Here is a 27,771-nt window from a genome sequence, read left to right as displayed (position 1 = left end):
ATCTGTAGTGAGAGTAGGGAACAGGTGGAGGAGACCCTGGAGAGGTGGAGATGTGCTCTGGAGAGAAGAGGAATGAAGGTCAGCAGGACTAAGACAGAATATATGTGTGTGAATGAGAAGGAGGGTAAGAGGAATGGTGAGGATGCAGGGAGTAGAGATGGCGAAGGTGGATGACTTTAAATAGTTGGGATCAACAGTTCAGAGTAATGGTGAATGTGGAAGAGAGATGAAGAACAGAGTACAGGCATGATAGAGTGGGTGGAGAAGAGTTTCAGGAGTGATTTGTGACAGACGAGTACCAGTAAGAGTGAAAGAGAAGGTCTAAAAGAGAGTAGTGAGACCAACTATGTTATATGGGTTGGAGACAGTGGCGGGTTGGAGACAGTGGCATTGACAAAATGGCAGGAGTCAGAGCTAGACATGACAGAGTTAAAGATGTTAAGATTTGCACTGGGTGTGACAAGTGTGGACAGGATTAAGAATAAGTATATTAGAGGGTTAAGCCCAGGTTGGAAGATTTGGAGACAAAGCCAGAGAGGCAAGATTATGCTGGTTTGGACATGTGTTGAGGAGGGATGCAGAGTATATTGGGAAAAAGATGCTAAGGATAAAGCTGCCAGGTAACAGGAAAAGAGGAAGGCCTAAGATAAAGTTTATGGATGTGGTGAGGGAAGACATGCAGGTGGTTGGTGTGACACAGCAAGATGCAGAGGACAGGAAGAAATGGAAACAGATGATCCACTGTGGCAACCCCTAACGGGAGCAGCCGAAAGATGCAAGCAAGCTGCTTGCTACAAGTTACACAACACAGGAATTGCTGAAGCAAGCACATCAACAACAAAAGAAAAGCAATATCAGAATTCATTTCTGTACCAGCATTCATTCAAAGATGCTGGTACAGAAATGAATGGCAGTACTGCACTAATGACAGACTGTGTCCTCCTTGTGCTCAGGATGGCTGACCACTTTGCCATACCCCTACCCACGGTTCTGCTAGAAGTTATTGTGGTCACCTACTTTTAAAAGATATGACAGCATGGAGTGACTGGCACATGATTAACCATGAAGACAGACCTAGGTTCGTAAAACATTGATAGGCTGATGGTGGAAAGCAAGTAGTGATACCCTGGCACAGGACAACTCTTCAAATAAGTGTACTAAAGTCTTCATAAATACTAAATCAATTAATAAAACACGGTCTGAACAGGGGAAAAAATAACTGCTGTACACATTTATAAAATAATTCAAATTTCAACTTTTATTAATGTTTCAATAGAAAGATTTCACCTGGCCATCCTCAGAAATTAAAATATATTTTTGCATGAAAATAGAGCAAGAGTAACACACAGGATCCTGCATGCAGCTGTCTTTCTTGTTTGGAGGGCACAGTGTAAATCCAACTTCACAAAAAAGTATTCCTGAAGTTGGAAATCTGCTTTTGTTAAAGTTTACAAATCAACTTGCAAGACCACTCAAGTTCCAAAAGTACGAACAATGCATTTTATAAGTAATTGAATTTACAATGCCTGTGTCTTCAGAATAAAATTAACAGCCATTCTACATGCTTTCTTCCCCAGTGTATAAGCTCTCTTTGCTTATCTAATGCAAATGTTCTAATAGTTCAGGAATTTTACTTTGCACTCAATCAAGCAGATAACTTAATTTGCCATAGTACACACTATATGCATAGCTTCCCAGACTGAACATCAGGAAGGACAAGCATTAGAAAAAAAAAATGTCCTTCCAAAATTAAAGTGTAGTGAGCATCTGCAGAACCTCCTATCCTCTCTAGACCACCCTCAACATAAACTCACCACCCGGGCCCACTTCCAATACTGTACTTCGACTGATAGGAAACTAACACTGTTGTACAACTTATGCAAGTTACACTTGGAAACATTAATACATTTTTACTTTTAGTTCTTTTCTTTAACAGAAAAGACAGGAAACATACATTTCCTTTTTACAAAGTCTGCCATCTCCCACAGCAGATGATCATTAAATTATGTACACATGTAAAGTACAATATTCTCTACAACAAACAAATGAATTCCTGTTTATCAGAGGGGTGTGTCGGGTGGCAAGATGAAGTGGTATGTGGACCAGCCATTCTACTGTCATCCAGAGCTTGATAAAAATGTTAAGAAAAACAGCACACAAACTTGGACATCAACCCTCTATTTTCATCTTGATCCAAACCTATAAAAAAGATTAGGTTTGTTCTTTCACAGTACAATGAGCTGATTGCAAAATCAAAGCACTCCTTTTCAGGCACAGTCCTACTATGTGTAACAAAAATGGGTTTACAGGACTGCACTTTAGGTAGCACAGAATTTCTGACTACCAGTGGCACATCTCGGACATGGAATTCTGCACCATGTACAAGTGAAAAATAAACATAAAACATCTGGCTAAGAACATTAAAATAAAAAAAAAGGGGTCCTTACCATAACATAAATCATGCAATATACTGGTTTAGCGGGCATTGTTTTTAATCTTCAAGTCTAAGAAGTTTCAAAAGTATTCAACGCAGCTGAAAGCACTCACGGTTTCATCAGGGCATGGTATTTCTAATAGCAAATTTGCACATGAAAATGTATTAACTATATTCAGTAGTGCACAATAAAATTATGTTCTTTTACATAAGAATGGAATAATGTGAACTGTGCAGAATTCCAGATCAGTCCTGTGCTACCCAGAATTAAAAAAAAAAAAAATACAAGATGTACACAGGCAAAGTAAATCTACAATTACCAAAGTATGTTTGATGCACTGAAATCTGTACAAAGCTCTACCAGTTTGAAATCTATAAGGCTTCCAACCTCAATTAACACCTGCAACTGTGTATATCTTTAACTGTTTTCAGCTTTAAATATACACAAGACAGACGTTTAAAATGTACATAAAATTATACATTAGATAAGGATATTCTAGGATTCAGAGGATGAATGGAGTATCAATGCATACTCCTTTTCCACACCCTCAGTTATAGTACTTAAGTAATGTGCTTTTAAGGAAACAAGTTAGATGGCGATGATTAGTCAACTACTCCAGCTTGACGCATCTTTCTCTCTATGCTGAATCCCTATTAGGAGAAGAAAAAAAAAAAAAAAAAAACGAGGTTTAGTTACAGTGCTAAGACCACCAGCTTTTTAAAAAAAATTTCCACACTTTAAATTTTTCTTTTTTTTGCAAATTACAAGATCACGTTTCACTTAAATGTAGTTTGTTAGACAAACACAGCATTTTCATTGTACAAGTCTAGAAATGCAGCCATATTAAAGCAGGCTTACATATTCATTTTACATGCAATTTCAGTGAATGCAGTTTCAATAGAAAGGAATGTTTCAGTGAAATATACAACTGAAATAATCAGTCAAGAATTCTGATATAAAGTGTGCTACATTCCTCTCAACTTCTTACAGCAAGAAATCTGGACAAAGCCATAAATAATTGCGGGTGGATATAGGCATTTAAATACTGCTCTTACAAACTTAAAGTTGATGGAATAACAGGTTTTGCAGTAGCATGAATTTTTTTGAAGGGTACGAAATAACTCAAATGTTGGTCTATTTTTCTAACTTCAACCCTCAATGATTTGCCAGAAAACCACAATTTAAGAAACAGACCAAAAATATGAGGAAAAAATCTGGACATTCTGTGAAAATTTGTACAGTTGAGAGGTATTGGTGTGCTAACAGAATGTGCAGTACATTAAATACAAACAGATCATGTTTAGATGATCTGAAGCTTAGGAAACAAGGTTAAAAAGGTGTGTAGAACTTGTTAGAAATGTACAGGGTTTTGATATCAGGAGAGAGTGTCAGTTCAGACTGATATGAGTAAGTCACTGCAGTGCAGTCCACAGAAGTCAGGAAAAGAATGCCATTTAGGATAAAAGGAACAATTCTGAGTTCAGAAACTATGGGGAAGTAGAATTATAATATCCATAAGCATCTGCAGTCATTAATTTTCAGTTTATCAGCACTGAAAACAGTAATATTTGATTCAGATATTGCTGACCTCTACCCTCTATTATAATTGCCACTACATACTAAACCACATTCTTAAGATCTTACATGCAGGCTTCCATTCTGAAAGGTAAAAACATTTGGCCCATAAAGGAGAAACTGAGACATTTCAGCACAGATCTGAGTAAATAAAAGGTAAAAGCATTTCTTCCAGTTATTTCCAGTATCAAACAGTTTTCAATTCATACACACGAATATTCTCTTCATTTACAGTTTCACTTTTCCACATAAGGCACTATAACATTACACATACGTACTTTTATACTTTAGCACAGAGGATTAGAGTTGTCTGAAAAGTATGTACATACATGTACTTGTATAAGGAAATTAAATTAATTGATGCAAAAGCAGGAAAGAAGTTTATTTATGTTCAACTGTTCTCTGTCCGCCATTACCATCAGGCCTTCTGGCCCAGTCCCATGCTACCCATCCTCGAGGTCCTATATTTGTGAACTCCAAAGTATCCCCTTAACAGGCAACCACTCTGCCTGTTGAGACTTGAGGGTGATCCAGCTAAGGCAAGGAGGCAATGTCTCAAGTGAGGAGATGGTGTCAGAGCCATGGCCTCAAGCTCAATGCCAAAAAGTGCATTGTCACCCCCTTTGGTAAAAAAGTACAGTTGTGTACCTACCATAAATGTAGATGTTCGAGTGTATTCACTGTTGCAGTCATTACTCTTGGATTATCCTGCTGGCAGGCTACCCACAGTCGGCCAGATTCCAAAGTCTAGGTCCGGCGTCGGGTGCTGTCACCTCTTCCCTGGCCTCAGTGCGCCAGGGGTATAAAAGAAGCAGTTGACGCAATTTTCTTCAGTTTTTCTTGCCCCAGATGTCAGGTGCCCCTAAATTGGAAGGCTAAAAGAATATGCCAATAAAAATGCATGTACAAAAATAACATGTCCTTCAACTACAAGCAAATACACCAAAAAGGTTGTTTAGGATAGAGAAGTGTAGATAAGCCCCAGCAAAGAAAAGGGGGATGGTGGGTAGGTAACCTGGACTGCAACAGTGAATACACTCGAACATCTACATTTATGGTAGATACACAACTGTACTATGTTCATTGTGTTTCACTGTTGCAGTCATAACTCGGGTTGCATCCCAAAGCTGAGGTAGGGTGGCTGGTCTAAATAGGATTTGGAGAGGCTATGAGGCCCTGCAGAACTGCAGTGGCAAAGCCTGCTCTGGACTTAGAATAAAGAGGTAAATGGTACTGCTTTGTGAAGGTGTGCACAGAACTCCAAGTTGCAGCCTCCAAGATATCTTTGGTTGGTACTCCTCTGAGGAAGGCTGCTGAAGTGGCTGCTGCTCTGGTGGAATGAGGCCTAATGTCCTTAGGCACTGATTTGCCATGTTGAAAACAGCAGAAACAGATGCAATGGGCTAACCATTTAGAAATAGTCTGTTTTGAGATAGCCTTTCCTTGTGAACCTGCAGCATATGACACTAAAAGTTGCTGTGTCTTTCTGAAAGCTTTAGTTCTGTCCAAGTAGAATCTTAGCTGCCTATGTCCAAAGAATGCAGAATTTTCTCACCCTTGTTCTATGGATTAGGATAAAAGGTTGGCAAGTGAATGGTTTGGTTGAGGGCCACACTGGACACCACCTTAGGCATAAATGTAGGGTTCGTCCTCAAAGAAACCCTGTCTGGATGGAAAATGATGAAAGGTTCCACAGCCATGAATGCTTGTAGTTCTGAGACTCGTCTTGCAGAGGTTATTGCTAGGAGCATAGCTGTTTTCCAGGATAAGAATTTTATATCTGCTGTTGATGCTGGCTCGAAAGGAGGCAATTGGAGTTTTTCCAAAACATTTTTGAGGTCCCAGGCCGGAATTGGTGCTCTCCTTGGAGGCCTAATGTTTTTGGCCCCTCTGAGGTACTGCCTTAGTAAAGGATGAGAAAAGATAGGTGGTTCCGTATTGTAATGGGCTGAAATGGCAGAGGCATGAATCTTAATAGATGAGAAAAAAAGGCCTTTGTTTAGCATCTCAGTTAGGTACTGTAAAATCTGAGGGATATTTTGTACACACGTGTCTATGCCTTGTTCCTGGTTCCAAGCAGAGAATCTCTTCCATTTTTCTGCATAAGATTTTCTGGTACTGGGCCTTCTGGCCTCCAAGATAACGTCCATAACAGCTTTTGTAAGTGGAGTGCTCTGAATGGCTACATTATCCACCATGCTGCCAGATTTAAGGTCCCGAGTTGGCTGTGCAGGATATGACTGTTTTGTTGGGTCAGTAATTGAGAAGTTTGAGGCAATATCCATGCTGGACCTTGAGACAGGCTCTTCAGGATTGGGTACCAGTGCTGGCGTGACCAGTCTGGTGCAATCAGTATCATGTTTGGCTTCTCCTGTTTGACCTTTAGGAGTACCCTGGGAAGGAGAGGTAGTGGGGGAAAAGTATATACTGTTAGATTTTTCCAGCTGAAGGATAGGGCGTCCACTTTCCATGCTTGCTTGTGATAAATCCTTGTGCAAAATCTCTGCAATTGGCAGTTGTGAGGGGAGGCAAACAGATTTATGTCTGGCATCCCCATCTCCTTATTATCATGCTGAAGACTTGTGGATCCAGTTTCCATTAGTGGGGATCCATGAGGTTTCTGCTTAGTTTGTCTGCCAGAGTATTTGTTTTTCCTGGCAGGAATTGTGCTTGCAGGTGAACTTGAGTTGCCAATGCTGTGTCCCATAAGGTCATTGCTTGTCTGCAGAGGGGGTAGGAATGTGTACCTCCCTGCTTGTTTATGTACCACATAACTGTAGTGTTGTCTGTCTATCAGTAATTGTCCTGGATGAAGCAGGTCCTTGAAAGCTGTCACGGCATTTTGTACAGCTAGTATCTCTTTTTGATTGATGTGAAGATGCATCTGGTTTGCAGGCCATGTGCCCTGAATACATTTTCCTGCCATATGGGCTCCCCAGGCATAATCTGATGCGTCCGTTGTCAGTGTCTGTCTGGCTGTGGGTAAACTGAATGGCAGACCTTTGTTGTGGTGACAGGCTTCTGCCCACCATCGAAACTCCTGTTGCAGGCAGGGGATGAGTGCAACTACTGTCTCCAGGCTGTGGCAATGCTGAGTCCAAACACTTTTTAGATACCACTGTAGTTTCCTCATATGCAGTCTGGCATATGGAATTAGTAGAATACAGGATGCCATGAAACCCAAGGCCTGCAGGATTTTCCTTGCAGATAAGTGGGTTTTTGTTGCCAAGTTCTTGAAGTAAGTAGCCAGTTGCTTTTGTTTGTCTGGCATGAGATAAGCCATCTGGGCAGTTGTATTTAGGCTTGCACCCAGGAATATTATCTCTTGAGAGGGCACTAGTTTTGATTTATTTTCGTTTACTGTGTACCCTAGGCCAATTAGTAATCTTTTTACAAACGCCAGATGTTTTAGAAGAATGTTTTTGTTCTCTGCTTGAACTAGGCAGTTGTCCAAGTAGGGATGTATTTGAATTCCTTTTTGTCTGCAAAATGCAATTACTGGTGCCAGGCATTTTGTGAAGACCCTGGGCGCAGTAGATAAGCCAAAGGGCAGTGCAGAGAATTGGTAATGCATTGAGCCAGCTATAAATCTGAGGTATCTTCTGCAAAATTGTCTGATTGGGACATGCAGGTATGCCTCTTTTAGGTCCAAAGTTACGAGCCAAGCCTTCTTGCCCAGCATGGGCAGTAGCTGCTGTACAGTCAACATCTTGAATTTTGGAACTTCCAAAAATGTATTTAGTATAGACAGGTCCAGTATTGGTCTCCAGATTTTGTCCTTTCTGGGTACTAGGAAAAGTCTGGAGTAAAATCCTTGCCCCTGCTCTTGTTGCGGTACTTGCTGAATGGCCCTCATGTCCATGAGGGCTGTAATTTGTTTTTGTGCCTCTGCCCATTGATTGTGTGGCAGGTCTGGCATACCTTTTGACCTTGGTAGAGTGTGGAAATGGAACCTGTAGCCTTGGGGCACTATGTTCGGGACCCATTTGTCTTGGGTAATCCTTTGCCAATTTGAAGAAAAAAGTGCTAGTTTTCCCCCTAAGGGGGCTGCCAAAAGAAAAGTGCTTGGATCTGGTAGAGGAAAGTCATTGGGACTGTTTCCTGTAAGGTTGTGATTTGTCTTCTCCGCTTTTGGAGGTAGAAGCACCCCACTGTTTAGGCCTGTATGAGCCTTGGGGCTGACCTCTACCTCTGGCACGCCTATATCTGCCTCTTTGTGGTCTGTCTGACACTGGAAAGGACCAATTTTTAGAAGGCCAGTTTCTGCTAAATCTGGGTGGCTGTACCTGTAAGAAATCCTTGACTGTCTGCATGGATTTTGCTTTAGCCTCCATTTTTTTTCAATACCTCTTCTGCTTTAGTACCAAAGTATCATGCTGTAATAGTGCATCTAATAATTTTGCTTTAACATGATCAGGCAGATTTTGTTCCTTTAACCAAGCATGCCTTCTATTAACAGAACCTGTAACAGCGGTCCTGCAGGAGGCCTCCAGTGAATCATAACCACATTGCAAAGTATGCTTTCCCACTTGTTCAGCTGTATGCAATAAATTCTGCAATTCCTTGTTTTCCGAACATTCAGTATTTGTCATCATTTTCTGTTTAAGCAGTGACATTAAATATTGCTGATATTTAAGCATATGAAACTGACAATTTAAGGCCCTTACAGCCAGGGTAGCAGAAGTGTAGACTTTTTTTCCCCATCTGTCTAGAGCCCTGGAATCCCTGTCAGAGGTGACAGGGTTTTTTGCAGTGGAAGCTTTAACCCCCTTGGGACCTTGTGATATAGTTTCTGGGTCAGCAGCGGGGTTTTTATACAGGAATTTATGAGACTCCGGGACCCTGTAGTATCTGTCTGGCTTAGCAGGTGCAGGGGGTAGAGAGTCTGGGGACAGGTCAGACTCTGAGAATACATTGTCCACAATGTCTAGTACAGGTGGAATAGCAAGGGGTCTGGGCTGACGGAGAAGCAGAAAGTCTCTGAGCCTTTTCTTAGATTCAGAATAATCTTGGCTCTCCCAGTGGAAATGTTCCCTCATGGTATGCAGGGTTTCCCCAAAAGAATAATCCTTAGGAGGAGAGGCAGAAGGAATGGAGTCTTCAGCATCAGAATCCTCATAGGGAAGCATGGAGTAATCTTGTTCAGAAGAGGAATCAGAGGAAATAGAAACCTGATCAGAAGAATCATACTCTGTCTCTTGCCTAGGCCTCTTATCAGGAGGGGGATGGGAACCCCTGAGCAAAGTAATTAGGTCTTCGGCCATTTTGAGCATCTGTTTTTTAGGCATGGTAGTCCGAGTAGGAGAATGCTGTACTTGTTTCTTTGTCTTTATTGTTGCTTTAGTCTTTGAAGCTGAGGATGGCTTAATATATAGTTGTGTAGGTCTGAAGACACCCTCAGAAGCCGATGCCTGCTCAGCGGCTCCGGACCCATCTGAGGGAATGATTTCAGAGTGTCCAATACCTTGAGTATCCAGAGGCCCAGTCGGCTCCATGTGGGAGTCGGAAGCGGCCTGTGGCTCTGAGGTAGCGGGCGCCAGGGGCTGCGAAAGTGCCTCACTGAGAACCGGCGACTGTCCTAGAAGAGGCTTAGTCAGTTTTGGACCTTGGATGCCTAACCTTTTCCTTGTCCTTGCGGTTTTTTGTAAACTGCGGTTGTCGGCTGATCCGACGGCATTATATAGATAAATCTTCGGCCAAAGTTATGAAAAGCAAAATCAAACAGACGCTTGATAGTGCGTTGGTTAAATCTAGCACAAAACTGACAACTAGCAGTGTTGTGATCAGGGCCTAGGCAAGGAATACAGTAAGAGTGAAAATCCTTATGAGGTATTTGCTTCCCACAAGAAATACAATTGTTAACTTTTTCTGACATCGGTCTGGAGCAAGAAAAAAGTTTCCCCAACGGGGTAATCGGCTTTAATGAAGACTTCGGATCTGAAATTATGATTTGAAAATCTCAGGAGTCGGCCGACCGGCACTTGTGAACTGCTTTTGCTTCGGGCACCGCACGGCAAGAAAGACTGAAGAAAATGGCGTTGGCTGCTTCTTTTATACCCCTGGCGCACTGACGTCAGGGAAGATGCGACAGCAACCGACGCCGGACCTAGACTTTGGAATATGGCCGACTGCGGGTAGCCTGCCAGCAGGATAACCCAAGAGTAATGACTGCAACAGTGAAATACAATGAACATCTCTGTACCCATGAACTACCACATAGGCGGCAGTCTACTTAACGCTGAATGTGTGATAAGAGACCTTGGGACCCAGGTGGACAGTAGTCTATTCTTTGATAATCACATCACCACAGTAGTCAAGAAATCCTTTTACATGGCACACCATCACAAAAGGGTTCTCATTCAGGAAAAAAAAGGTCATTGTTCCCCTCTATTCGACACTCAGACCCATTATAGAGTACAACACCCCTTTTGGAATGTACCTCGTAAGACATCTGCAGCCGCTGGAAAGGCCACAGAAGTACCTCACAAAGAGGATTACTGGCCTCAAATAGATGCCCTACACTGACCGTCTCAAAAAACTCCAGCTTTATTCCATAGCATATCACCTACTCCAAGGTGATCTCTGCCTAACATATAAAGCTATGTCAATCCCAGAGCTGTTGGACATGCTACATCTAAAGAAATCCCAATCCCTCCAAGCTACACACTCTAGGGACCTAAACCTTGTCACCACAATAAACAGGACATGCTGGAGGGATATATTCCTGTCCCAGAGACTTCCCATACTTTGGAACAAGCTACCCATCTATGTCAAGCAAAGTTCCTCATTAGCACTCTTCAAGAAAATTCTTGATGAGTGGATGGGAAATAGGAAATACACCCTGGGGATCACTTCTGTGGCTCTGCTCAACAGGGGCACAGGAAAATAACTTTCTTGGGTGGCGTAAGCCAGGGAACCTTGTTGGCTAGGCTTACTTAGGCCCTTGGGCCGATAGCCTAGTACCTACCTATGAACCTATGTGAAATAGGTACCAGAGGTACACTATGGTAGCCACTCATGATTCCTATCAGAAACAATGTACAATCACATTAAGTACGAGTGGTTAGGTACTTTTGCATACTGCCTACTGATTTGCTTGTCACTCCCCCGCTCCTAAAGTTGAAGCTGCACTTGTACAGCCCATGGTTCTCACCAGATATTAAGACAGAAAGCACTCTGATCAATCCTTGTGTAGAAGATCTGGTGAATGTCCACTTCACCTTGTTTCAACCAGCTGACCCAAGCAGCTTCCCATCTCAGCTGCTAGCAGCAAACATCATCCCCACTTCTGGTTCAACAGTTTAACTTACGATAAAAAAAAAGATTTTGCAAGCTAACACTTCTCTATAACAATTCACTTCCAACCATTTACTTCCACCCCAGCAGAAATCGAATGTTCCTCCTGCACTGCACAAATTATATACCAGGAGAAATATGTAAATGCTTGCTCATTTTCTTGGCACTTTTGACAGTGTGCTTAAAGATGCCAACATTTTAATAATTTCCTGGAAAGGACCTCAATATTTTTTTCTTGTAAATGCCACAATGTGATACCAGCAATCAGCTTTAGAAGGAACCTTACTTTGGTTGTGCAAAATGTAATGAATCATTAGTGTTCATACATTAGCCAAAATAAAGTGTATTAAGTATCTTACCAACATACACAAAGAAAACTGCACATTTAAGAAATGAAATACAATCACATTTCAAAGTACAAAAGAAACTGTGGGGGACTAGCAATAAGACCAGTTAAGCAGGGCATGCATCTCAGAAAGGTTGGGTAAAAGAATACTGAAAACACAAATGAGAAGAAAACATTAGGGATGAAGGCACATTTCCTAAAGTCCCTAATTTCAAGCTGGGCACAAAATACTGTTTTAATGAAAGGGTGGGCTGGAGACTAAAATGAACTGGGTGGGTGCTGTAGTTAGTGTAGCATCACTAATGAGAAAGGAGCGGGGTTGGGGTGCAAGGGCATAGGAACAGCTTTATTTCAAAATGTCAGCAGTAAGAGTTAAGCATGCCAGACATACTAGTCTCTATGCCATATCTGCATGTGCACATCATATTACTGTACGTGCAAATCATATTAACAAGTGCCCCAATAAATGGTATCTCTCACTTGTTTAAAGTGAACTTAGCATAGTGCCCTTCAGTGACATGACTTATACAAAACTTAAGACTATCATAAGCTTCCTCACCTAGGTACCAGCAAGTAGAAGGGATAAACAGATGCATTTTCACTGACACTAGTTCTGCCCACCTTAAATGAAGAACAAATTATTCAGTGTTCCTCAGGAATCAGTGCTATGATAAATGTCACTCTCTCAAACAGCCTGCTACTGTAAAAGAAAAGATCAAATAGCACTGTACTTTCCCGCAAGCACCATGTCAAAAGAATAGTTGTGTAAAATCTTACCATAACTACAAATGTCCCTCTCTTCCATGTTGCAGCATTCATAACATGAGGGATTCCCCACCTAGGCGACCTGAACATCTGGCCAGTATACCAAGGACCAACTACTGCTAGGTATGTGTGACGTTGCACATAGGTTAACAGCTGACACAACCTATAAAAATTATGTCTGCATGTACCAGCTTCCGAATTTAACACCCCAGTCAGAACACCAGCCTAAGGATGAGAGGTAAAACAAAATATCATCTTAAGAAAAGCATGAACCGGGGGGGGGGGGGGGGCAGAATATTGCAACATGGAAAAGGACCTATTTGGTTATGGTAGGATTTTGCACAACTATTCTATGTCCTTCTATTCCCGTGCTGCAGCATTCACAACATGAGGAAGAGTACCAAAACTCATGAAAGAGAAAAGGTGGTTGGAGTAGTAGTAGTCTCCATGAAACCATGCAGGATTGCCCTGGCAACATCTGCTCTGGATCTGGAGATAGTATCCAGCTTGTAATGTCTGGTGAAGGTATGGACAGAAGACCATGTAAGCTGCTTCCAGAATACAGGCAGTGTCCAGACCTTTGATCCTTGTGGAAAATGAGGAAAGGTTGGGAAGCCATTAAGGCTTGGAGTTCAAAAACTCTTCTAGCAGAGGTGATGGCTACCAGCAAAATAGCCTTCCATGTGCAAAACTTCAAAGAAGCTGAGACTGCAAGCTCAAAAGGAGCCTGAGTAAGTTTTAACAGTACAAAAGTCAAATCCCAGAGAGGAGGAACAGGTTTCCTGGGAGGTATGATGTGAAGGATGCCTTTAAAAAAGAACTTAACCTCTAGCCTAGAAGCTGAAGGAGGAGACAGAGGCATACAGTGAATAAGTGGGCTTCAACAGAAGAGTAAGCCAATCCTGCCTTAAGCAGCTCACACAAATAACTAGTGGAATGTCCACTGAAAATGATCTAGCCATTTCTTCAGACACCAGATGGAGAACATCTTCCATTTGGACAAGCAGGCTCTCCTAGCACTGGGTTTCCTGGCTTCCTGCAGGACTGGCACTCGCTCAGAGAAAAGGTGTCAGAAAGGGATCGGAAACGTATCACCCACAGAGGCAGGCTCAGAGTTGTTAAATGTGGATAGATGAGAGATTACGCATTTTGTGTGGTAAGATCCACCCTTTGAGGTAATTTGTAATGATTGCTCTTGGCTAACTGCAAAAGTGAGAACCAGTACTGTCTTGGCCAAAAGGGGGTCTCCAACAAAATGTTTGTTTTGTCCTGCTGTATTTTCAACAGAACTTTCTGAAAGTGTGGGAAGGGGAAAGGCATAAAGAAACATTCCCTTCCATGAGAATGACAGGGCATCCACGTTCCACACCAGAGGATCTGGGACTCTGACAAAATTTTGGATGCTGTCTGTTCAATGGGGAGGAAAAGAGATCTAGAGGAGTACCCCACAAGTGGAGAAAGCCCAGAAACACATCCCTGTGAAACATCCATTTGTGGGCTTGTATCACAGACCTGCTGTGTGCGTCTGCCATAACATTTTGAGCTGAGGGAATGTAAACAGCTAGTAATGTGAACTTTGCTTCAGAAGAAACCTCCCAGGCTTGGACGGCAGCCTGCATAGCAGGTATGAATGTACCCCCCGCTTGTTCACATACCAAAGAACTGTGGTGTTGTCTGTGAACAGTTTCATAGATTCATAGATTAGTACCAAGCTAACTGCCCTTGCGAGCCATTTTAAGCCTAGCCAATTATCCCTTGTGAGACTCAAACCCTGCACCTTGTGTTTGTAAGGCAAACACCTTAACCATTAGGCCACCCTCCCAACCCTGGGACCTGGGTAAACAGAGGATTGGAAAGCTTGGGGAGCAAGAATCAAAGCCCTCATCTCTTTGATCTCAATATGTTTCCCTATGGAAGGAGACCAAAGGCCTTGAACCTAAGTTTCCCAATGCTGCTCCCCACCCCATGTCTGAAGCATCTGTAAATAGTTCTTAGGATACGGGGCTTGTAGATTCAGAAATTCTTGTTGAATCCACAATCCACCAGTATAACTCTTTGTTTCTCTTCTCCCTTATCTGAAGAAACTCCAGAGGATCAGCATACTGGCACCACAGAGTTTTCAGATACCACTGGAATTTTCACATATGTAGTCTGGCTAAGGGATGGCATAGTGATAACAGATGCCATGAACCCTAGCATTCGGAAAAACACTCTGGCTGACACTGAAGTTAGAGGAAGCAACTGTTGGAGGTAGGTCAGTGAACACAGCATTTTTTTGTGAAGGGTGAAAAGCCATCATAAGGTCTGTCCTTATCCTGCAGCCCAGGAAAACCTGATCCTGGGAAGGGTTGAGGGAGGACTTTTAGTCGACAGTAAACCCCATGATTTGGAGGAGGGATATGGTGGTTTGGAAGTTTTGTTGCAGAATGTCTGGATGGTTTGCTTGCATAAGCAGGTTGTCCAGGTAAGGGTAAAACAGAATTCCATGCAGTCTGCAAAAGACAATGACAGAAGCCAAGCACTTTGTAATGATCCTTGGAGCCATAGAGACTCCAAAGGGCAAAGCACAAAACTGAAAATGGGAGGAAACAGAAAAAAATGTAAGAACTTCCTGAACATAGGGTGAATATGGATGTGATGAGAGATTTCTCATGCCTCCTTGATGCCGAAAGAAACCATAATGGCCTGACAAAGCAAGAGAAGGAACAGAGTCTGGAGAGTGAGCATGCAGAAGGTAGGAAACTGAAGAAAAAGACTGAGCTGGGACATCTAGAATTTGTCTCCGTGGACCATCTCTCCTAGGGACTAAACATCCTGGAATAGAACCCTTTTCTTCTCTGCAGTGGGAGATGTTCCTGAATGGTCCTCTGTGAGATCAGGTCTTGAAGCACCTGAGGGAAAAGACGGAGCTGGTCTTGAGGGATACCCATGAAAGAAGGGATGGATTTCCAAACCATGTAGTAGTAGTTCTGGACAATGGAAAGGACCCATTTGTCTGTGGTAATGCTTGTCCATAAAGAAAGTGAGGCACGCTGGGAAAGAGGAATGTCCACTCATAGTAAATGAACTTCTTGTCTGAAGAAGTTCATTTACTAAGAGTGGACGAAAGTGCTAACAAATTCTCTTCCTTCGTGGAGTTTGCCTTCTTTTGCCTTTTTTATTTTTTATCAGAAGTACTACATGGAACGTCCAAGAAAGTGAGCCGTGGTTCCCCTTTACCATCCAAAATAGACATCTGCAAGGACTCTGCGGATGTGCTAAAGAGCTCTCCTTTAATGGCTTCCAAACCAGTATCCACTGTAGGAAGAGAACCAGGCACCAAATGGACCTCCAGGCCTTCACTGGCCTCGAGATGGCTGTCCAGTTTCAGAGGTGCAGCCAAAGATTCAGGCCCAACCTTTTTCTTCAGAGGCTCACCGAACGGAACAGACGCACCATCCATTGCAAGCAGTAGTAGCTTAAAGTCTCTGACTCTTGAGGTAGATGTTCAGGGCAGAAAGATAACTGTGGACCATCTTAGGGACAAACGCCTGACAAATCGCACAAGCCCTATACTCGTGAGTGGATTCCATAAAGAAGAGGAAAGGATTGTGGTAATTTGTGTGTGGAATTTGTCTTCCACAATGGCACTTGCCTTTCTTGGATGACAACCTCAGAAAACATGCAGTAGTAAGAAAAAACACAAATTCCTCAACAGGGCACTTACCTGAAACAGTAATCACTTGCCGATCAGAAGAATGGTAGAAGATGGTTTCGGACTGGTGGCAGAGAAGTTCAGAGGATGCTAAGTGCAGATGTTAGTTTTACAGCCTACATCTGCTGATAACCTATGTGCAACATCACAAAGTAATTAAAGTCTTTGGTATACTGGCTGGACATTCGGGGTGCTGCTGGGAATCCCTCATGTTATGAATACTGCAACATGGGAATAGAAGGACATCAGAAGATACTCAGCTGGTCTTTTAAGACAGTAGCAATGCAACCACTAAGAAAACTACAAAGCCTCATCTCTCAATGACTAAGCCCATCACATAAGTACACAGCATGGTTGAGAAGTACTTAAAGAACCTTTAAAAGACAAAGCAACTGTGGTACTGTAAAAAAATGATTCAATGCACAGTTTGCTGCTGCACAGACTAAAGAATCGCCCTATTCTCATACAACTTAATGCCTCACGCCAAAATTTACATTGGGTGGTATGCACTACATACAAAATTGTGTTATTTCACATACTACACCTTTCTACCACAAAATAATAGATATAACAGTTTGTAACACATAGTGATAATTATGACGGACCCTCTACAATGGATGGAGCCATTACAATGACAACGTGAGACCTCTGTCTAGGTCTAGGGTTCAAACCCAGCATACAGCCAGAGTCTGTACAGAGTTTTACATGCTCCCTTCTCCATCTAGATTCTCTCTCTCTCAAGAAACTCTAGTTTTGCCCCATTTCCCAAAAAACATAGGTTCATAGGTGGGCTATCGGCCCTGGGGCCTATATAAGCCTAGCCAAAAAATTTCCCTGGCTTTCACCACCCAAGAAAGTTATTTTCCTGCACCCCTGTCTAGCAGAGCTCACAGAAGTGATCCCCAGGGTGAATTTCCTATTTCCCATCCAACTGTCGAGATTTTTCTTAAAGTAGGCTAATGAGCTTTGCTTGACATGAATGGGTAGTCTGTTCCAGAGCATGGGAAGTCTCTGGGACAGGAAATCTATCCTTCCAGCATGTCCTGTTTATTGTGATAGCAAGTTTTAGGTCCCGGAAGTGTGTGGCTAGGAAGGATTGGGGTTTCTTTAAGTGTAGCGTGTCCAACAGACCTGGCTTTGAATGTCAGGCACAGGTCATCTCTGAGTAGGCGATAAGTGACGAAGTAGAGCTGGAGTTTTTTGAGACGGTCTGCATATGGCATCTGTTTGAGGACTTTAATCTTCTTAGTGAGGTATTTCTGTGGCCTTTCTAGTTGTTGCAGATGTCATGTGAGGTACATACTAAAAGGGACATTGTACTCTATTATGGGTCTGATGAGGGATGAGTAGAGTGGAACAATGACCTCTTTTTCTGGAGGTGAACCCCTCTGTGATGAGGTGTGCCATGTAGAAAGACTTCCTGACTACTTTGGCGACATGATGATCAAAGGAGAGACTACTGTCCACCTGTGTACCATCGTCTCTAACCACACTTTCCGTGTTTAGTAGGATAATGCCTATGTGGTAGTTCATGGGTACAGTGTTTTTCCCAAAGGGGATGACAATGCACTTCTTGGTATGGAGCTTGAGGCCATGATTTTGACACCAAGCATCAGTCTCAGTGAGGCCCCTTTGTAGAATGTCCACATCATTAGGTGATTCTATTAAGGCACCTAGTTTGCAGTGGTCTCTGAACTTCATTAGCCAAAGACCTGCTGTATTAGCCTGGACTTCCGAGAAGTAGATACCAAACAGGAGACGACCCAGGACTGAGCCCTGTGGTACTCCACTTGTCACTGGTCTGAAGTTGGATTTGGAGTCTGCTACTTTCACTGTGTGGGTTCTGTCAGTGGGCCAGTTGCCACTAATCTTGTGACATAGGGATTTATGCCCAGTCTAGTGAGTTTATCTATAAATCCAGAGTGGGGGATGGTATCAAAAGCTTTGGCGAGGTCAAGATAGGCTGTGTGCACCACCTTACCCTCGTCCACAGCTCTGGTGACTGCTTCAAAGAAGTCACCCAGATTTAGGAGACATGACCTACCTTTTACAAACCCAAACTGAGTGTGGTCCAGAGTTTGGAGATTACCTGTGTCCTTGTTTATAAGCTCCAAGATGATACATTCCATGGCCTTGAAGACCAAGCTCGTCAGGCTAATGGGACAGTAGTTCCTGGGGTCCATGGTAGCAGCCCCTTTATGGAATGGGATAACAGTCGCTGTACGCCATTCAGTAGGCACAAAGCCTGAAGTGAGGCTATGACTGAACATGGTACTTAGGTGGGGTGCCAGTTTGTTCTGTAGTTTGTGCAGAACCCAGCCTGGGATGTTGTCAGGTCCCATGGATACTGTATTCTTGGCTTTGGAGAGTGCAGTCTTTACTTGAGCAGCCATGATTACAGGGGCTTTGCATTCTTCCAGTATAGTGATGGGCCCTATGGGGGGTGTGGGGGGGGTGAAGTTTGCACTGAACCTATCTGCCAGGATGTTGGCAATATCAGTTGGTTATTTGTATCTAGTGCCATTGTGCTGTAGATCAAAGCAGATCTAAGTGTTGCCATTTAGATTCTTGACATAGCTGGAGAATGCTTTGTGGTTGTCTTTAGAATCAGTGACTATTTTATTTTCATAACTAGCTTTGGAGGATTTTATGAGGGATCTCGGCTTCTTACTGAGGCTGACCAAGGTGTTCCTGCAATCAAGGGATTTTACTCTTTTTTGCAAAAGCTTCTCCAGTTTGTTATAGAGTTTATGACAGGGGACCACCAGATTGGCTTCCTTCTCTTTGGAGGATAGCGTCTTGGTTCTGTTGGGGATGACACGATCCATGCACTCATGTATGTTCTTATACAGTGCATTTACATTGTATTCAGCAGTTGTAATGTTATTTTCCGTCTGTATGGGTGTCATCAAGCTTGCCACTTCTGTCTTAAGCATGAAGTTGGCTTTGGAGAAGTTTTTTTTACGGTGGTTTCCTTAATGGGGGGATATTTATATCTAGGGTGATTAGCTTGTGGCTGGATCTGACCAGCGAGGAATTGACCTCTGGCATGGAATACCAGTTGCCCCCTATTTTGTAATGACCAGGTCCAGGACATTGCTGCCCCTGGTGGGGGTATGGACAAGCTGATCCAGGACATTGGAATTTATGAATTCCAGAAAGCGTTGAGCAAATGAGTTAGTACACGAGTAGTTTTTCCAGTTGATAGTAGCGTAGTTGAAATCGCCCAATTGGGTATTGGGCTGTACCTTATTACCCAGTACATCAAGAAATGTGAAGTGGGCATCCTGGGGCATGGCGGGGGATCTGTAACATGCTACAACCTGGATTGCAGTCTTGCCCAATGTTAGTTGCACCTGGATAATTTTGGACGCATTATGTTGAGCAACTAGCCTGGAGTTGTAGATATACTTAATGAATATGTACACTCTTCCTCCTTTAGTGTTTCGGTCCAGGTTAGGTGGCCGAAATGTGTGGTATGAGTTACAGCCTGATAATGCAGGTGTGCTCTCTGGAGCCCTGAACCAGGTCTCCCCATCACTGCACAGATGTTGATGTTCTCCATTTTAAGGAGTGCCTTGAGTGAGTGCATTTTAAGGTTTAGACTTCTAGTACTGAGTAGCATTACTCTCAGATTTTGTTTGCTTATACCTGCTATAGTGGTGAGTTTGTCATTTGAACCTTGCCTAAAAAAGGCACTATGGGGCGGCAAGAGACTTAGCCAGTATCCAGAATCCCAGGGGCAACAGGTGCAGGTCATCTCTGGCAAAGCATCATTGTCTGTCGATCATGTCATCCCAGGCAGTCACTGGAGCCTCTTAGAATGACACCACAAGCTTAGCCAACTGTTGAAGTCCATCATTTTGTCATTGTATTGTGGTATCATTCTGAGCAATGGCAGAATGCTACTCAGGGCTGGGGTCATACCTGCATGGGCTACATGATTAGAGAGCTCCTCCATGTCTCTTCATGTAGTCCAGGATGGTACATCTCAGGTCATTCACACCAACATGAACAATGACAGTCATATTTGTACTTGTTGTGGAGTGACCAGAGTGCTTGTGTTATGTGGCGGATCCTAGCACCGGACAGACAGCTGACTAACTTTCTCCTTGGTTAGCCTAGTGAGTGGGATATCAGTGTGCCTGACTACAGAGTTACCTATGACTGGTGTGTTGGGTACACGTTGCTTTGCTTTATGGGATGAAGTTGAGTGGCACACTGATTTTGTGGGCTGTGTGTCATTTGGATAGTGTTGGGGGTGGTGGTTGCTTTTGTTTCAGCTTTGGAGGTCTCTGTTTGGGAAGATTTCTATTGATAGCCTCCACGAATATAGGTGTGTGTTTTGTGCTACTATGTTTGGGTTAGGTGGTGTAGGTTTTGATGGACTATGTATTGAGTGTGGTGTGGTGCAGGGGTTTACCTTCTCGTCTAGACTGTCTAGTACATTCTTGGCTGGACACAGCTTGGCTTCCAGTTTGGCTATACAAGTGCACCTCACAGGTTGTAGTGTTGGGTGGTAGGAAGAGAGGGTTGTCAGTGTACGAGGCAATTGTTACATTGCCCCAAGATGCCCAGATTCATCAGGTGGACAGGGGAAAATACTGGGAGCTGACCCTTAGACATGCCTGGATAGGTGCTTATTAATTTAAGTACTAAAAACTGTTTTCCTCCTAACAAGTGAGGAAATTTGAGTGGTGCAGTAATTTGTAGATTAGTGCTTGCAACGAGTTTTGAACAAGTGCTAAGCACAAGGAAACAGTTTTGAGTGCTAAAACTAGAAAAAGTACAGTTTTGTACCTACCATAAATGTAGATGTCCGATAGGTATGCATCTGCAGTCCTTACATATGGGTTGTCCTGCTTCAGGCAGCCCTTCGGTCGGCCGGATTCCAAAGTCTGGGTCCGGCGTCGGCTGATGTCACCCTTTTCCCCGACGTCAGAGCGCCTGGGGTATAAAAGCGTCAGCCGACGCCATCTTCCTCAGTTTTTCTTGCCCCAGATGCCAGGTGCCCTCTAAAGAAGGCTAAATTTTGGAGAAATTAATAAATTCCAATCATGCACAGCAATAAATAGCAAATACACTGTAAAAGATAACCCCAGCTAGCTAAAATGAGGGATAGGTACCCAAAGAATACCACAGAGAGGTAGGAGGGAGGGAAAACCTGACTGCAGATGCATACCTATCGGACATTACATTTATGGTAGGTACAAAACTGTACTATGTCCTTCAAGGATGCATCTGCAGTCCTTACATATGGGTAGAATACCATAGCCAAGCTGGGGGTGGTAGGACCTAAGAAAAGGATGGTGTAGCTAACATGCCCTGCAGGACTGCAGTAGCAAAGCCTGCTCTGGAATATAAAGGCAAGTTGTAATGCTTGGAAAATGTATGCACAGAGCTCCATGTAGCAGCTTCTAAAATGTCCTTTGTAGCCACCCCTCTTAAGAAGGCTGTGGAGGTGGCTGTTGCTCTGGTGGAATGAGGTCTGATGTTAGCTGGCACGGCTTTTCCATGAAAAGAGTAACAGACTCGGATGCAATTTCCTATCCATTTTGAAATTGTTTGTTTGGAAATTGCTTTTCCTTGTACACCAGCAGCATATGCTACAAACAGTTGGTCAGTTTTTTTGTAAGACTTAGTCCTGTCCAAGTAGTAGCGCAACTGTCTGTGAATGTCCAGGGTATGCAGAAGTTTCTCTCTTTTATTTTGTGGATTTGGAAAGAAAGTAGACAGGTGGATAGCTTGGTTCAGTGAGACCCTGGATACCACCTTTGGCATGAATGAAGGATTGGTTCTCAAAGAGACTCTGTCCTGATGGAAAATGAGAAATGGTTGTACTGCCATGAGGGCCTGTAACTCAGATACTCTTCTTGCTGAGGTTATGGCCAGAAGGAAGGCAGTCTTCCAAGACAGGAATTGTAGTTCTGAAGATGCTGCTGGTTCAAAGGGAGGTAGAGTTAATCTTTCCAACATGAAGTTAAGGTCCCATGTAGGCACTGGTGGTTTCCTTGGAGGGTTGATGTTTTTTATCCCTCTTAGAAACTGCCTTAGCAGAGGATGAGAAAATACAGGTGGATCAGTGTTGTACTCTGCTGAAATAGCTGAAGCATGAATTTTTATGGATGAATAAGAAAGGCCATTATGGAGCATTTCAGCCAAGTATTCAAGGATATGTGGAATGCTCATCACTGTCGGATCCTGACCCTTTGCGGTGCTCCAGGTTCGAAATCTTTTCCATTTTGCTGAATATGCCTTTCTTGTGGAAGGCCGCTGAGCTTCCATGATGATATCCTTTACCCTCTTGGATAGTTTATCCTGGCGAGGAGTCAAGGTATTTTCCAGGCTGTCAGCTGCAAGGGTTTTAGGCTGGAGTGCAGAGTTTTGTAATTGTGCTGTGTCAGAAGAAGTGGCCATTGTGGTAGAGGCCACGGTTTCGTGCTTGACATGCTCTTTAACAGTGGGTACCAGTGTTGTCTTGGCCAGTCCGGAGCTATCAGAATCACTTCTGGTTGCTCTGTCCTGATCTTCAGCAAGACCTTGGTCATTAAAGGAAGAGGTGGGAATGCATATACTGTTAGAGCATTCCAACTGAAGGATAGGGCGTCCACTTTCCATGCTTGAGGATGGTATGTCCTTGTGCAGAATTTCTTCAGTTGATGGTTGAGGGGAGGCAAAAAGATCTATGTCCGGCCTTCACCATGATTGTGCTATCTGAAGAAAAATGTCTGGATGCAACATGCATTCATGTGGATCCATGGTGTTTCTGCTTAGGCTGTCCGCCAGTACATTGTCCTTTCCTGGTACGAACTGGGAATGCAGCTCTATATTGAGTTTTAGGGAAAGTTCCCAAAGATTCATTGCCAGCCTGCAAAGAGGGTAGGAATGGGTACCTCCTTGCTTGTTTATGTACCACATAACTGTGGTATTGTCTGTCTTTATTAGTAGGTGACCTTGATACAGGAAATGTTCGAAGGCCTCGATTGAATGTATCACTGCCAGCATTTCCTTCTGGTTGATGTGCAGGCACAATTCCTTTTGTGTCCATTGCCCTTGAATACATCTGCCCTTCATGTGCGCTCCCCATCCATGGTCTGAGGCGTCCATTGTAATGGTTTGGCTGATATGTGGCTTGCTGAAAGGCCGACCCATGTTTGACTGGCTTGCTTGTGCCCACCACAGAAATTCCTTTTGAAGGCATGGAATGAGGGGGATCAGAGCTTCTAGGCTGTGACTGTGTTGAGACCATAGACTCCTTAGGTACCACTGTAGTTTCCTCATATGCAGCCTTGCTTGGGGAATCAGAAGAATGCAAGATGCCATGAAACCCAGGGCCTGCAGGATTTTCCTTGCAGTCATCTGGGTTTGTGTTGTCAGATTTCTGAAATAATCTGGTAATTGTTCTTGTTTTTCTTCTGTGAGAAAAGCCATTTGGGTGTTTGTATCCAGCTTTGCACCCAGAAAAATTATTCATTGGGATGGAACAAGTCTTGATTTCTGAATGTTGACTGTGTATCCCAAGGCCTGTAGTAGACGGATGGCATAGTTCAAGTGTTTTACCAATGTTTGTTGGCTGTCCGCTTGTATAAGGCAGTCGTCCAGGTATGGGTATATTTGAATTCCCTGAAATCTGCAATGTGCAATTACTGATGCCAGGCATTTCGTGAATACTCTGGGCGCAGTAGATAAGCCAAAGGGCAATGCTGAGAACTGATAATGCTCTGAACCTGCAAGAAATCGGAGGTGTCTTCTGCAACTTTGTCTGATAGGGACATGCAGGTATGCCTCCTTGAGGTCTAGAGTTACCAACCAGGACCCCTTGCCCAGCATGGGAAGGAGTTGCTGTAAGGTCAGCATTTTGAATTTTGGCATGATGAGATAAGTATTCAGTGCGGACAAGTCCAGAATAGGCCTCCATTGCTTTTCTTTTCTTGGAACAAGGAATAGTCTGGAATAAAATCCTTGGCCTTGTTCTGTGTAAGGAATCTTTTCTATTGCCTTCATTTGTAGTAGTTTGGAAATCTGCTTGAAAGCCTCTGCCCTTTGATTTGGTGGCAGGTTTGGCATGCCTTGTCTTTTTGGTAATGTATGAAAATGGAATCTGTATCCTTTGTCTATTATTTGCAGTATCCATTTGTCCTTTGTAATACTGTGCCAATTTTCTGAGAATAAAGATAGCTTTCCACCCAAAGGTGCTTCCAACTGAGCCCTGGTTGGCGGAGTCAAAGTCAAGTCATTGAGTTTGTCCTTGAGCAGTAGTTGTAGGTCCTGCACTACCTCTCTGGTTAGGAGGCTGCCATTGACGTCCTCTGTAGGAGCCTCGAGCTTGCCCTCTACCTCTGGCACGCCTGTTTTTGCCTCTTTGAAATCTGTCTGTGTCTGGAAAGGACCAGTTCTTAGAAGGCCAATTTCTGCTGAATCTTGGTGGCTGGACCTGGAGAAAATCTTTGACTGTTTGTACTGATTTAGCCTTTTCCTCAAATTTCTTTAAGACCTCTTGAGCCGTGGAACCAAATAACTTTTGTTTTTCCAGTGGTGCATCCAGAAGCTTTGCTTTAACATGATCTGGCAGTGTTTGTGTTCCTTCAGCCAAGCATGTCTACGTATGACTGCACCTGTCATTGCTGACCTACATGAAGCTTCCAATGCATCATAACCACACTGTAAGAAATGGTTGCTAACCTGCTGAGAGTTATGCACCAGATCATGAAGCACCTTGCGGTCTAGGGGTTCAGGCGAGGATAGTTTTTTATGCAATTCATCTAACAGATACTCTTGATACTGTATCATATGGAATTGACAATTTAATGCTCTCATAGAAAGAGTGGAAGAAGTATACACTTTTTTACCCCATCTCTCTAAAGCCCTGGATTCCCTTTCAGAAGGAAGTGGATTCTTGGCAGTGGTGGTTGTAACCCCTTTAGGGCCCTGGGAAATAGTTTCTGGGTCAGCAGAGTGGCCCTTGTAAAGGTATAGATGTGAGTCCGGGACCCTGTAGTACCTGTCAGGTTTGACAGGAGTCGGAGGAAGGGAGTCAGGGGAAATACTAGACTCCGAGTATACATCTTCTATAACATTTAAAACAGGAGGAATAGCCAAAGGTCTATGCTGAGGTAAATGTAAAAAGGTCCTTAACATCTTCCTGGAATCAGAGAATTCCTGGCCTTGCCATTTGAAATGCTCTCTCATGGAGTGAAGGGTCTCCCCAAAAGAAAACTCTTCAGGGGGGAGGCCGAGGGAATAGATTCCTCTGCAGCAGAATCCTCGTAGGCCGGGAGGGCCTCCTCCTGGTAGTCTGAAAGGGCAGAGTCATCTGAGGCCTCATCAAAAGACTGGGGATCTGTCTGCTCAACCCTGGGCCTTTTGCCTGGAGGTGGTTGAGAGCCCCTGTCTGGATGTGGCTGAGAGCCCCTGATTAAGGAAATAAGGTCTTCAGCCAAACTTAAAAATTTGTGAACCGGTAGTGGATCCCTGAGGAATAGCCTTGGGAGGGAGAGATTTTGGCTGTTTAGCAGCTTTAGCCCGTGTAAAGGCCTTAATGGACATGGATAGAGGAGGCCTGGCTGCCCCATGTGCTGGAGTAGCTTTATCAACAGAAATGGTGTCGGATATTTCCTGAGCACCGGTTTCAGACAGAACTTCTATGACCGACCCAGTGATGGCCTCCGGTACCTAAGTTACCGGCTGTGCGGTGTCGTCGGTCGGAAGCGGTAAAGATTCGGCTTCAGCAGAGATCAAGACACTCGCGGTAGGCCTAGGCATGGAGGTGGCCGAAACCGCGGACCGCGTGTCGGTCCTTATCCTTTCGTTTTTTGGGTAAATGAGCTGTTGGAAGCTCCGACGGCATGATATAGCAGAAATTTTCCCAAAAAAATTCCTCTGCAAACTCTGCCCGACGCCTAAGAGTGTGGTTATTGAAGGAAGCACAGGCTGAACAGGCCAAGACGTTGTGGTCTGGGCCTAGGCAGGGTAAGCAGTAAGAGTGGAAATCCTTACGAGGTATTTGTTTCCCACAAGATAAACAATTATTAACTTTAACCGTTTGATCTGACATCGGCTGAGGCAAGAAAGAGTCCCCAACGGTGTACTTAGCTTTTTTGAAGACTTCGGTAGCTGAAATCACAGGAGCTGGCCGACCGGCACTTGCGAACTGCTTCTGCTTCGGGCACCTCGCGGCAAGAAAGACCGAGAAAGATGGCGTCGGCTGACGCTTTTATACCCCAGGCGCTCTGACGTCGGGGAAAAGGGCAACATCAGCCGACGCCGGACCCAGACTTTGGAATCCGGCCGACCGAAGGGCTGCCTGAGGCAGGACAACCCATATGTAAGGACTGCAGATGCATCCTTGAAGGACATCTGGCTAGTTCCAAGGGAAAAATTAACAGAACAGACTTTCAGGCACCATGAATAGTTGAACCCTAGTTAAATGGCGCTGAGCAATGCGCAAAACCAAGCAAACATGGGTTTTTAAACAGAAAGATGAAAGGGATAGAAATAGCCCAAAATGGCCAATAAAACTACAGATTCTGAGCTGAAACCACTCCTCCAGCGACAGATAGGCTGCTCAAAGCTCACCACTCTCACGGATGAGCAGAGAAGCTTCCTTCTATCGTAGTAAGGTCTGGGCAACACAAACTACAAAAGAGCCCAGAATTCAGCAAAATCTGAAAACCGGACTCTACTGGTCATAGAAAGTTGGGAAAAGAACAGAGAGGATTTTTTTTTTCTTTCAAAAATTAAAACAGATACAGTAAAACAATTTTAAAGCAGAAAAATGGCTATCACACTTGTGTGTTCAGCCCTCAACAGTTAAAAAACACTAAAAAATGATCAGACCAACCAGTTTTATAAACTTTAACACCATCACAGGAATGGGGGGGGGACCAATTTCAGAACAGATGAGAAAACGGCAAACAATGTCAGCAAATATATAAAATAATTCAGTCAGGGAAAAATTAAGACAATGCAGAACTCTGAAAAGTGCCAAGAAATATACTTATCAGTGATATATATTTCCAGATTGTTTGAGAAGTACTCCAGTCAGAACACAAAGTCTCATAAAACGTATTTACTACTAAAGACAATCAATAGGCTATGGAAATGTGCGATACCCAGTTTGTTCATATCGGTCCATCACAGACATCGTACTTTACTACAAATATGAATTCACTGTCAATTTTACGCACAAATACGTATCATATAAAAATAATGTGTAGTTAGGGGAGAAATAGCAGTATGTTTTAAAAAATTAGTAATGCTATTCTCATCACAACTTCAAATGCCAAACTTTGCCTATTATCCTGAATAGAAAGGGTCACCAATCTCCTACTCTGCTCACTGAGCCTATCTCCCCTCTTTTCACAACAATCCAGCTGTTTTTAGTGATGCACCAACACGTCACCCAAAAATCGGTAGTGACTGTAGCCACTGACAGCCTTTGCTTGACCTTTACACTTTCAACTATTTTTACAATAACTTCTTAAATCTCGATATGGCGTTGAAATGATGCTTTCGACATTCTCCGCACAAGATAAAAAAATCGGAGCTTACTGCTCAAACATCTCCAATACACCTCCAAATGAAATTAATTCAACTCACTACCATCAGTCTTACGAAGGCTGACTTGCTACAACAACAACAACAATACACAATGCACTTCC

At 43.4% G+C, this 27,771-nt stretch overlaps 1 protein-coding gene across 1 annotated transcript in view; it reads right to left on the bottom strand.

Annotated features, from left to right (window-relative positions):
• Positions 1 to 1,235: 1,235 nt before the first annotated feature.
• CSDE1 (cold shock domain containing E1) overlaps positions 1,236 to 27,771 on the bottom strand; it is a 2,062,269-nt gene continuing 2,035,733 nt past the window's right edge. The window contains exon 19 of the mRNA XM_044076154.1: positions 1,236 to 3,085. Within this exon, the coding sequence (XP_043932089.1) occupies positions 3,038 to 3,085 (48 nt within the window). The 3' untranslated portion in view covers positions 1,236 to 3,037. The remainder of the gene's footprint in view (positions 3,086 to 27,771) is intronic.

The sequence above is a fragment of the Protopterus annectens genome, chromosome 7.part0 (genome assembly GCF_019279795.1).
Source record: "Protopterus annectens isolate FY-2018-M chromosome 7.part0, PAN1.0, whole genome shotgun sequence".
Taxonomy (NCBI): domain Eukaryota; kingdom Metazoa; phylum Chordata; order Ceratodontiformes; family Protopteridae; genus Protopterus; species Protopterus annectens.
This window is presented reverse-complemented; position numbering and strand designations above follow the sequence as displayed.